The 12,777-nt window shown below is 46.7% G+C and overlaps 1 protein-coding gene across 1 annotated transcript in view; it reads right to left on the bottom strand.

Moving 5' to 3' along the window:
* LOC146193971 (cell adhesion molecule Dscam1-like) overlaps nt 1-12,777 on the bottom strand; it is a 121,740-nt gene that overhangs the window by 25,002 nt on the left and 83,961 nt on the right. The window contains exon 14 of the mRNA XM_084600663.1: nt 1,580-1,765. Within this exon, the coding sequence (XP_084456789.1) occupies nt 1,580-1,765 (186 nt within the window). The remainder of the gene's footprint in view (nt 1-1,579; nt 1,766-12,777) is intronic.

The raw sequence follows: 12,777 nt of genomic DNA on the forward strand, positions 1-12,777 counted from the left end.
TTTGAACCACGGGTTGTACGGCGTTCCAGTGACTGCGGGTGAAGACTTGCTGTCCAAATTTGTTCATGTGGCAAAGTCACTTCAGGTCACTTTTCTGAACAAGGATAATGTCACGGTGTCTCACCAAGTGCCTGGAAAGTCTTTAAAGTCTGGTATCGTCATAATGTTTACGCTTTAGGAAACTAGGGACATTCGGTTAGCGTAAACGAACAGTCCCAAGAGGCCACAACAATCTTTGCATACACCAAAACATGACTGCGCCTATTGGAGAGCTGTTCTATGTTTTCAAAGAAAGTTGTGGTCAATCGGTTTCAATTTGTTTGGCATGTAAATGGAAAGGTACTGGCACGCAAGGCACTTGACGTCAATGCAGTTGTTATCAGTTGTGAATATAACGTTCGATCTGTGTAAAATATTTTTGTTTCATTGTTTAATTTATTATTATTGAATTATTTTGGTTGTTTAACCAAGAAAGTGTGTTTTACCTCATTACGTATTAGAGAGGAATTAAGCTTCATGCATAATAATGTGTAGCCTTTCAATAGCAAAATATCTCAACCTGACAGTTTCTGAAAGTAGTGACAATTGTGATATCATTATGATTTCTGACACTCGGTATAGAAATGATTTTGGCGTCTTTAATTTGCCAGAAAAAGAAGCTATTCTTTGTGATTAGAAAACACAGGAGCTTGGAGTTGTGTCGCTGTTAGCAAGAGCTTCAATACAATGTGATCTACTATCTTAATTATCTTGTATTACGAAGGATTATGAGATGCTTTTGTTGAAGGGCAAAATGCACTCTCTGCGGTTTGTTATCGCCCATCTCATAGATCTGTTTATGAAATCATTTCCATTTTGACCAAGGCTCTAATTTTTCTTTTTTTTATTGAGACTAACATAAGGGTTGTCGTGGGACATTTTAATCTTGACATGGATTCTAGCAACGCCAAAAAAATTCATTTGGAGAGCGAAATAGATGTGTCAATATTTTAGAATCGGAAAAAAATATGCCGAAAGGTCAAACACCGTTTTGTTCTAAATGTGTTTATGTTTCAAAAAGCTGCCATGAAAAGAAAAAAAGACATTGCGCCTTTGATTTCAGAGGTTATCCGTGCATCGTTCCTGTGCTGCTGCTTGTAAGGGAGGTCGACAACTCCTCAAGCTGCTTCAGTCCAGTTGTTTTCTTCAGCCTTCTCTATATATTTTGTGGAAATAAACAATTGAATTGAATTGAAATACGCTTAGTGCTCGTCTGAACCTACCTTAGATATTATAATAAATTCCTGTGGACCTTCTTACCGAGCGCCTAGGAAGTATATCTGTCACAGCAAGTTGACAAAGGTGGCCAACCACGATGAGTACAATGGGTGATTGCAGCTTCTCATGATGAAAACGACATGTATGTTAGAAATTCAGGTACCACAACCTTACTTACAGTAAGAAAATACGCAGAGCGATTACCAGCGAAATGTGTCTGACAACCGATCAGTTATTCCTGCTTTGTTTTTTAAGCCTTAAAGCAATAAAATGAGGCATAAACAACTTTGTGCTGGCGGGAGCTATGGAAAGGAAGCCTTGCCTCCTCCGGACGTGGTGGCGCTGACGCTGGAGCTTGGCTCACTGCGGCCGACATCGTTGAAGGCCACTGAGTAGAAGTGGTAGCGGGTTCCGCAGTTCAGGTCCTGGAAGGTGTGTGATGTGGCCGCGCCGTCGACGCCCTGTTCGCTCCAGTCGCCCGACTCGGACTTCCAGTAGAGCACGAACCCTGTTTGCCGGGAGAGAGAGAGAGAGAGAGAGAGAGAGAGAGAGAGAGAGAGAGAGAGAGAGAGAGAGAGAGAGAGAGAGGAGACAAACTTAGTGTAGCGGTTAATGGTGCTAGCGAATGCTGAATCTCTTATTTTGTTTTTGTTTTTGTTTTTACTGCCAAAAGTTCTTTATTCATGCCAAAACACTGTCGCAGTTTATTGCACAGTTTATTACTAATGTGTTGGCTGCACCAATACCTGTCTCCACGAGTTACAAACAAAATACCTGAATGCGAATGGGTGGCGCCACCTGTTTTTAATCAGACAATTCACAAGCGCTTTCTTTTTAAAGGTTAAAAATTCGTTACACAATTGAATGTTATTGGTAAAAACACGATGAGCCGATGGACTTTCAACGGCACCATAGTGATATAGGATGCAGACTTGGTGGCTTCTTTGCAATTCGCAGATACTCTTATCCATGTGGTCGCGTTTGACGAAACTAAACATGAACAATGGAAGGAAAACAAACACCAATCGCTAGGAACTCATGCGATAACTTTAGAAAATTCAAAATACGAGATCCATCCATCTACTATATGCCTATTTGATATAAAAACTTTATCCCTTCCCAAGTAGCACAAAGTGGGCTATGATGTGGGGGCCCGCGCTGGGCGAACAATGGCAGCCCATACGGGCCGCCCCATTGTGGGATTTGCAACTCATACCCAGAGGGGCCCAGTGTGGGCGGCCCAACTGTGCCATGATCGGTCTCAATTCGTACCCGTGTGAGCAACCCAAATACGGCTGTCCGTTGGCCGGTATATCCAAATCTGGGCAGCATACCAAAATCACTAACCCGCCCTACTTTTGTAGAGGCGGGTGCCGCCCCATTGATCAACGTTTTAATGCTCATGCCGGTTAATCACTCCAATACTGAATCGTAGCGGCGCGGGTTTTGCGGAGGATAGCCTGGTTTAGGCTGGGCCATGTGTTGTCTCCATGTGTTGAATCTGGTACTTTCGGAACTGCCCAAGTTCCATTAGCCGTCAAGTGTGAAATACCAAGAACTATTTCTTTACCTTGTATTCAACACTCTGCAGCATAAGGCAGATTTATTCCCAACGCTACAACAATATGGGCTAGCCCACATTGTCCCCTAAATGTTGGTTTGGAAAATTATTTTGATGCTGTATCAAATAATAATGGCACAGGGAAAATAGGGGGTAGTTCACTAGATAGTCGTTAAGCGGAATAGTTACCGCTGTATATTGCTACGAAGATGACGAAGCGGGCAGTTGTGCGGGGCGGAGCGCTCGCGCCAGACCCGCTGGCCATTAAAAGCATACTTCATCGTCATGTCATCACGTCGTTCTGTTTCTGTTGTGTCGCCGTGTTCCATCGCTTGTCATGCCACCACGTAACATTTGGTTGGAGGTGCGGTTCATCCCCATCCTCGCTGTGCCCCGTCGAAGCCAACCGTACGCCGTGTCCATCGGCCGAGAGCCCGTGGAGATCGCCTCCCAGCTTTACCCCAGCCCTTTGTGACAGACCCGACCAATCGCTCTCCCCAGCCCCGTCCCCAGCCCTGACCACAACACACGACGACCAGGAAGAGCCCAAAACCGACCCGACCGACGCCACGACGAAGCGACCTCACGACCACTAGAACGAAGACAGCACCCCCGCCCAAGCCGTTCGGCGTGTCCACGAGCCTTGGCCTTCGGCAAACGATGAAGGTTGGACCTGATGCTCCGGGGCAAGCATTCATCGCATCTTCCTATTCAGTGTGGTGTCCAGCGTTTTATGTCCTAATCGAGTGTCTGTGTTCATCGTTGCTTCATGCATTGGACTTCTAGCAATCGATCGGGACGATCGCTTGGTGGCCCCGGGTAATGCTACGAAGATGACGAAGCGGGCAGTGGTGCGGGGCGGAGCGCTCGCCCCAGCCCGCTGGCCATTAAAAGCATATTTCATCGTCATGTCATCACAGCGTTCTGTTTCTGTTGTGTCGCCGTATTCCATCGCTTGTCATGCCACCACGTAACAATATGTTCTGCCAATACTGCATATTTAACAAAGTTGCCAGAGTAAAAAAGATAGTGTTTAGTATTGGCATCAAAATGCTTGGAACAGTTATGTGAAATGCAAAGAAGAGGCAATTGACGGCGCGTATATTGTGAATTACATAAATAAATGCACCATTAATTATAGGACGGAGAAGTTTCGAGTGGTAAGCCCGCCTATACAGCCAAATTTGGACCAACTGCGGGATTCAATGGGCAGCCCCAATTGGACTCATCTGATTTTTACCGCATAGAGTACGAATATATGTTGCAATAATTTGCCCTCACGTACCCCCAAAAAGTATCGTGTGGGCAGCGTAGAGGCATGCCCGCTTTTCAGCCAGGCTACTACCCAAGCGGGACCTACTTGGCTTTTGGGTGGGAAGCCCCATTTGGGCTAGCTCATCTTCTGTTTGCTTAAGGCCCACATTTGCATCGCATCTGCTCTAAAGTACCCCGCAAGAGACAGATGTAGGAAGAAATACGTATGAGCACTTTCCAACCCCGCCACATGCCATTCGGTAACTATCAAGGTTTTTGGTTGGGACCCCCATTTGGGGTAGGCCAGAAGTTTTCTGCATGAAGCCCATAGTTCCATCTGACCTTCCCTCGAGTACCCCTGAAGGGTATCACGTAGACAATGTGCGGGCATGCCCGTTTTCATCCCCGCCGCGGCCATGCTGGACCTATTGGGCTTTTGACTGGGCAGCCCCATTTAGGTTAGCCCAGGGTTATTCAACATAGAGCCAAAATTGCTTTGCATCAGCCCGAAAATTGCCCAATAGGCACCCTGCCAGATGCCGGAATATGTACTCAGTTAGCTCTTGTCACGCCTATATGATGCCCAATGGGAAAATCAGGGGCAATGCCAATTTAGGCTTGCCCGCTGGATCCCTAAAGAGGGCGGGCCCTCATGGGTATTGTGGTCGGCCCCAGCCCAACTTGCCCATACGGTTCCCAGGAGGGCTCCGTATTGTGTGCTACTTGGCCTCTTGGCACTTCTCTCTATCCTGTTCGTGTGCCGGCCAAATGTCTATCACAATTTAGCGATAGCTTATACAGTTCGCTCAGTACTACTTCCCGGAGACGCGCGTGGCAAATAATTGTTGCATGCGCAAAAGAATGTATCATGGTAATTTATGGTTGTAGTGATTGCGTGATAGGCAAAGGCGAATTGATGAAATCATTGTAAATATTTCATGGATTAAAGAAGGAAAATGAGGAATTAAGAAAAAAGGGTCTCAAGCTGTCAAAACGCCCAGAATGAAGCGCGAATGCTTGATAATGATGACAAAAGCTTTAGTGCGTATAGTTCGTAAATTAATTGCTTGAAATATTTGAAAAAATGAAAAATTAGAAACAATGGGGGCTCAAGGGTGTCAAAATGCTCAGAGTGAAACGCTCATGTTACATGAAGCTAATTAAGCAAATTTAGACTGTAATTGATCAATTATTATATGAAGTAGTTGGAAGTTAGAAAATGAACTCAAAGGTTTTGGACTGAGCAGAATGAAAAGCCAATATTTGATGATGCTAACTGTTGGTTTATGAAAAATTATAAAATTGAAAAATAAAATATATAAAGGTGAAAAAATAAAAATATTTTACGTGTCTGCGAGATGCAATCGCATCATACTTCTAAAGGCAGTGCTTAAATGTCCTCCTTATTTTGCCAAAGCTGTTACTTGAAAAGAGAATTTTTTTCGAGCAATAAAAAAGCAAGGGGCGATCTAGATTGCTTATGCAGTGAGAATGCGTTATATTTGTGTGTGCATGAGCTTTCGAAATATTTTAAGTGACCATGGTCGCTCATTAATTAACTCTTTTCACCCGAAATATTCAGTCTATGCAGAATAGTTCATACGATGATGATTGATGATTAAACTTCAATTTCCACCAATTTGAGAGGCCCCTACTCTCCGCTCCTGGCACGCAGGCCTTAGGAACGGGGGCTGGAACCTCCGCGACGAAGGACTGGCGAATATACATTGGTTATTCGCGGCCTCAGCCGCCAGGCGGACGGCTTTTTGCTGGTCAGCGGGGACGTCGCTTCGCAGCAGGGTTACCCAGGCTTCTCTACTTTTGCATTGTCCCCAGCACTCGGAGACTTAGGCCTTCCCAAAGTATATGGTCGAGGGTCGCTTCGCAGGCTTTACATTTATTATTTTTTCTCTCATCTATCTGGGTGTGAAACAACCAGACAGGGTTCGGGAAATTTCCGGCTTGTAGTCGCTGCCAGGCTATGGCCTCTTTATTATTTAAGCTAGGATCCGGTGGCGGCATCAGACGTCTTCCTAATCTGTAATTTTCGATTATTTCTTTATAGGTTTGCAAACGTTCGTTCATCGCCAAGCAGTCGGGCGGCTCCGCGTTTGCCCGGAAGTTGAGATCTCGGGCTAAATCATGGGCCGCCTCGTTGCCGGGGACGGACACTTTCTACATGACGTAGATTAGGCAACTGCTTGCCCAATTAAGGGCACGCTAGGGGCTTTCTCGTCTCAAAACGAAGTGAACAGAGAGCTGCTGCAGGTTTCTTTTTCATAGCTTGAAAAAGCCCGCACGTCAGTTCAGTGTTTAAAAATACATATTTATAGTTTTGCTTATGGAGCCATGCTGTGCTTTCCTTGTATTTATTTTCCGCAGATACCCAACGGTCCGTTTATTTCTTCTTTTCTTCGTCACCATATTTGCTTTGCTACATGTGCTGAGTAGCCAAAAAGGTATTGTGCTTGGCTGATTTCTATTGGCTGATGTCTATGGATTAGCGTGCTTCTTTCTCCCAATTTTGCTGCCACCGCATAGTAGAGGCTGGTGCGAGAATGTGGCGGCACCTCCACTCAGTGGCGAAAACTACTCGTACGAATCGATAGTCGCGCCTGGCGTCATGTTATTGACGTTCCGGAACTTCTGCAACTGCTTTTTCTCTCGAGAGATGGCGCCTCAGACCTGTAGACAGTAAAGTCCCTTCTTAATATTAACATAAATTTTAGAGGACTTCACTGTTCGTGTTTGGTCCAGAAAGTACATTCATTTAAAACGATTACCGTTTTCAAACATATACAAGAAAAACAAAGTTCCGCATGTGTTGTAGAAAAATCAGCACGCAAATTCAGCACATAAAAAAGAATACCTTAAATATATAGTGTTCTAGAGTAATCGCGAATCGCTGTGAGCTCACAAGGCGGCTGCGCATGGCGCACCTCATGTCGACCGCAGCAGACGGCGCTGTTCGCTATGTCACATGAAGTTGGTAAGCGCGGCGATGTAGGGCGGGTACGCATATGCTGCATTTGGCCCACGAAATGTAATATTTGTGAGCTGTAATGCACTCTAGTTTTGCTCTATCTTGGTGTGTGCAGTAAAAAAAAAAAAAAGTACCGCCGGTATGGGAGACCTACGGGGCGTGGGCGCTGCTTTCCATTACAGATGCAGATGAGTTTGCCGAGAGCTCACCTACACGGCGCGTACCATGCCGTCAGAATGTGCACAATAGTTTCGATAATGTCCCGATCACAGTAACCCTTTTTCCACAGTTAAAATACCACTGAGTGGAAGTTTAACGTGGCCACTTAGCGAAAGAAACCTTTATAAATCCTATAAATCATAGGAGCATCGCCTTACGTTCAGAAAGAGCCCAGCTAGACTGCACGCTATTGGCAGACATTCCTTCCCAGCTTAACAGAAGTTTCGCGAAATAAATGCAGGCGTTCGCCCCACAGTATCGGCTGGCCAAGAAAACCTAACCATATCCTGTAAAAAAACAACGTGGCCTGAGGCGACCCTCTCCAGCGTTGACGTTGCGTGGCAATGTCCTTTGCGCCCTAAACCATTTTCTTGAATAAATGCTTTAGGCTATAGCTAAGATTACTTTTCTTTTTGCAACTATCGGTCTGCAGCGGGAATTACACGCAATAAACGTTTCCCCAATCACACATGGCACTCAACATTAGAGCATTGCTGCTTAATTCACGAGTTAAGCCGATCATTCATATAGATCAGATATGGCTCTTAAATGACATGGAAACCTAAGAAGCTCGAGCCTCACGCAGTACTAGGGCTCATACAGAAAGTAAAAAAGTGCATGAATTTCAACCAGAAGAATCGAATTGGAAAGGCTGAATATTTTATATTTCAGGTGAAGCAGGCGTCAGCGCCCCTGGCGGACGCTGGAACTGGTTTCTAGTTGGAATGCACTACGGCGGAGCGATCCAGGGACACGGCAATGAGCCCACTGTTCCCTTCCAGCACACTGTTATTTAATGGCAGTCAAGTTACATGATGTTGGGCAAATGGATTTATTGCTCACTATGTTACGCAGAGATTACTCGCATAAAACAATTGGCTAGATTACTTCCTTTAATATCTTGCACATTGAGCACGTATCTGTTCATGTCTTACATTAACCGAATCGCAACCAAACAGCAGGAATTAAGCGCCGCGCGGTAGAAAGCCTTTCTTGCGTCATCGTTGTCGTCAGCAAAAGTGTCATGCTTTTGCGGCGGCTCTGATTGGTCGAGACCTCTATGACGTCATCCCGTCTCGACCAATCACAGAGCACCACCGCAGTATGCGCAAATGTGTGTCCTATACGGCCATATGCCAATAAATGCTCAATTATTATTATTTATTACTAATTCGTGAGTGATCAAGAACGACTAATAAATTAATCATTAAATAATGATTATAACTACTTCCGGATTACTAATTACTGTCATTCGCGTACGTAATTAATTATTTGCTAAATAATGCGGCGTTCCAGGTAAAATTAACCGCACAACAGTAAACGTACAACCACTGCGAAGATACAAAGAGCGCGACATCGACGCTGCCAAGCAGTATTCACAGCATAAATGCATTCGCAGAATGTGAAAAAGTAGTCGATCGCTTTACTCGTAGCAGCATTCATCACTACACGTCCAACAGTCGCATAGCAGAATGCAGCACTCAGGCTTTCACCTTTCATCACTTTAGACGCCGAAGTGTCCCCGAATTTTTTAACCTCACTGAGCGAGCAACTTCTCATGTTTTCCTCAACGCAGCAGTCCTACCACGATGCATAAAGTTGAAGAGTTGGGTGGGTAAAGGTGGGAATCTTAAAAAAATACGGCTGCATTTCTGCCCCTCTCAAAGGTGTTCATTATTAACAAGATATTGTAGGGTTCGGGATAATATTTGCCAAGGTGTGTTTATATTATAAACAAATGAAATGCAACTAAATAGCGCCGTGTTGGTGGCGAAGACGTACTTCGAGAAGCATTAGAAAAAATTTTAAGAGATCGCCGATCGAGGCATGAACCGTGATGACACATGAGCTGATTTGATTATCACTAGCTTAGTGCCAAAGCTTTACTCTGGGGTTAATTGGTCTTCAGTCATCTGCACGTGGAAGTGCGCTTATGGATTGCGCTATCACTTTGTATTTGTTAGCGCATCTCTAAGTAAATATAGCTTAATGCAAGCTGTAGCTCCTTTCCGTACCTCTAGCATCTCTCCTTGAAGCCCGTAGTATCTCATAATACAAACCTATAGTCACGATCGCGAACGAGGAGGAAAACGATGATGAGAAGCAGGACGTGGTGATTAGCATGACAAGAAGGTTTCACGAAGTCAGAAAAGGCGGTAAAGAGTTTTGCGCCATGAAAAAAAGTGGTGGAGTATGAGGAGCGGATTATGCATTGTCGACCATAAATGTGGAGCTACAGGTTATTCAAAAGCTGACGTCCATGTACACAAGGAAGGTCAGGTGTAACAGAGCTGCATTTTTAGGTGTGAGTAGTTAGTAGGAGTCTCAAGTCAGCAATGTCGTAGTCGTTATATTGTCACGTAGGGGTGACAAGGTCGACAACACAAATGAAGGGTCGATGATTGCCCTGAAAGAACTCTTTATTGGGCTGACTTGCGCCCGCAAAAGCACTAAGCAACTCGGCAGCGGCGATAGCAACAAACGTGCTCATCGGTCGTCGGACAAGAATGCCCGTCACACTCGGCAACGCTCAATTTAAAGGCTGCACAGAACAATCTAGATAACGTCGCAAACAGCTACCAGCACGGGCTGGAACATTGTGGAAAGACGCCCGAGTGGCCAGAACCTTCGAGACAGATCTCGGTGCATCTTGCGCTACAACAAAACTGATAAAGGTGTGACTCGCGACACCGAGCATTAACAAACAAAGATTACGGAACTGATACCCAGAATCAGAGTGATAAGCCTGTATGCCGCCGGCTGTTAAAAATACAACAAATACTGTTTTGAAGGCTTCGCGGCATTGCTCCCCCCTTAAAAAAAAAAGATCGCCTCGATGTTCCAAAACAAAGCAACTTAAACATAAACACTGCGAAGTTTAAACACCACAGATTCGTTAAAGCGCGTAATATGGCTTCAGTCGTACAACATGTACAATTTCTGGGCGGGCACGTCGTCGTTGTGATGCTGACGCTCCGTCGGGAATGACTTCATAGTCTAGTGGTCCGACGCGGCGAATGATTTTGTACGGCCAAAAGTATCGACGCAACAACTTTTCACTTAATCCGCGACGGCGAATTGGTGTCCAAACCCACCCTTGGTCTCCTGGATTGTACTCTGCATGGCGTCGTCGTAAGTTGTATCGTCGGCTGTCGGTGCGCTGTTGGTCTTTAATCCGTAGCCACGCGAGTCGTCAGGCTTCCTCTGCACGCTGCAGGTAGGCGGCGACGTCGAGGTTGTCCTCGTTGGTTACGTGCGGTAGCATTGCGTCGAGCGTCGTCGTGGGCTCTCTACCGTACACAAGCTTGAACGGGGTCGCTCTGGTCGTCTCCTGGACTGCCGTGTTATACGCGAAGATCAAGTACGGCAAGATGGCGTCCCAGGTCTTGTGTTCAGCGTCGACGTACATGGCGATCACGTCCGCGATCGTTTTATTCCGGCGCTCCGTAAGGCCATTGGTCTGCGGATGGTACGTAGTTGTTCGTCGATGGCTTCTATGACTGTATTCCAGGATGGCTTGCGTCAACTCTACCGTAAACGCCGTTCCCCTGTCCGTGATGAGCACTTCAGGGGCGCCATGTCGCAGGAGAATTTGTTCGACAGAACATTTGGCGACTTTTGCCGCGGTGCCATTGGGTAGTGCTTTTGCTTCGGCGTAACGGGTAAGGTAGTCAGTGGCCACGATGATCAACTTGTTACCCATAGACGAATCTGGAAAGGGGCGAAGGAGATCCATCCCAATTTGTTGAAAGGGCATGATTGGTGGCGGAATCGGGTTTAGCAGTCCTGCTGGTCTAATCGGCGGCGTCTTGCGTCGTTGGCACTCACGACACGTCTTCACGTAGTGGGGAACTTCGGCAGGCAGTCGCGGCCAGTAGTACTTCTCCTGGATTCGACGTAACGTACGCGCAAATCCGAGGTGGCCTGCTGTAGGCTCATCGTGCAACTCCTGCAGAATTTCTTGCTGAAGGGTTTTAGGCACTACGAGGAGCTGCGCGGTCTTGTTGGGTGCGAAGTTCTTCTTCACGAGGAGGCCATTGCTTAACGTGAAGGATGATAAATGTCGCCTGAACACACCAGGAGGGGAAGCGGTCTTTCCTTCCAAGTAATCGGCTAGCGCTTTCAGCTCAGGGTCTGATCGCTGTTGTTCTGCGAAACCGCTGGCGCTTACCGGTCCCAAAAAAGCGTCATCGTCATCGTCCTTCGGGGGAGCATCGACGGGAGCGCGGGATAAGCAGTCTGCGTCGGAATGCTTCCGGCCCGACTTATAGACTACAGTCATGTCAAATTCTTGAAGTCGTAGGCTCCATCTGGCAAGGCGGCCGGAAGGATCTTTCAAATTAGCCAGCCAGCAGAGCGCGTGATGGTCGCTTACCACCTTGAATGGTCGGCCGTATAGGTATGGACGAAACTTAGAAGTGGCCCAGATGATTGCAAGGCACGCCTTCTCGGTCGTCGAGTAAATGACTTCGGCTTTTGTGAGGGACCTGCTAGCGTAGGCGATTACTTTCTCCCCTCCGGCACTCTTCTGGACGAGAACGGCTCCTAGGCCCACATTGCTCGCGTCGGTGTGACTTTCGGTCTCGGCGTTTTCATCAAATTGGCCAAGTACAGGAGGGCATTGCAGGCCTCGCTTAAGTTCATCGAAGGCTTCTCCTTGCGGCGCTTCCCATGTAAAAGGTACGTCAGCCTTTGTAAGCTGCGTCAACGGTTCGGTGATCCGCGAAAAGTTTCTGACAAATCGTCGATAATAAGCATACAGCCCAAGGAATCGGCGCACAGCTTTCTTGTCGGCAGGCGGTGGGAACTGTGCGATTGCAGCTGTTTTCTCCGTTTTTGGGCGAAAACCGTCCTTGCTAACGATGTGACCTAGGAACCGGAGTTCTTCGTAGGCGAAGTGACACTTCTCTGCTTTTAGCGTTAGTCCCGATGACTTGATGGCTTCCAGCACTGTCTGTAGTCGTTCTAGGTGGTCTTCAAAGTTTGACGAGAAGACAACAACGTCGATCAAATATACCAAACAAATTTGCCACTTCAAGCCTGCCAGGACTGTGTCCATTACCTGTTGAAACGTGGCTGGTGCGGAGCAGAGGCCAAATGGCATCACCTTGAACTCATAAAGGCCGTCCGGTGTGATGAATGCGGTCTTCTCGCGATCTCTTTCGTCGACCTCAATTTGCCAATATCCGCTATTCAGGTCCATATGAGAAGTACCTTGCATTGCAGAGCCGGTCAAGAGTATCGTCGATGCGGGATAGCGGGTAGACATCCTTCTTCGTTATGCTATTCAAGCGGCGGTAATAAACGCAGAATCGAAGTGTGCTGTATTTCTTCTTGACCAAAACGACTGGTGCCGCCCAGGGCTCTTCGATGGCTGGATTACGTCATCAAGCAGCATTTCCTCAAATTGATCGCGAATGGCCTGCCGTTCTCGCGGCGATACACGATAAGGGCTTTGGCGCAGAGGTCGGTCGTGTTCGTCCGTTATAATGCGGTGCTTGGC

This window comes from Amblyomma maculatum, chromosome 4, assembly GCF_055883805.1.
Source record: "Amblyomma maculatum isolate TAMU_Amacu chromosome 4, ASM5588380v1, whole genome shotgun sequence".
Classification (NCBI taxonomy): domain Eukaryota; kingdom Metazoa; phylum Arthropoda; class Arachnida; order Ixodida; family Ixodidae; genus Amblyomma; species Amblyomma maculatum.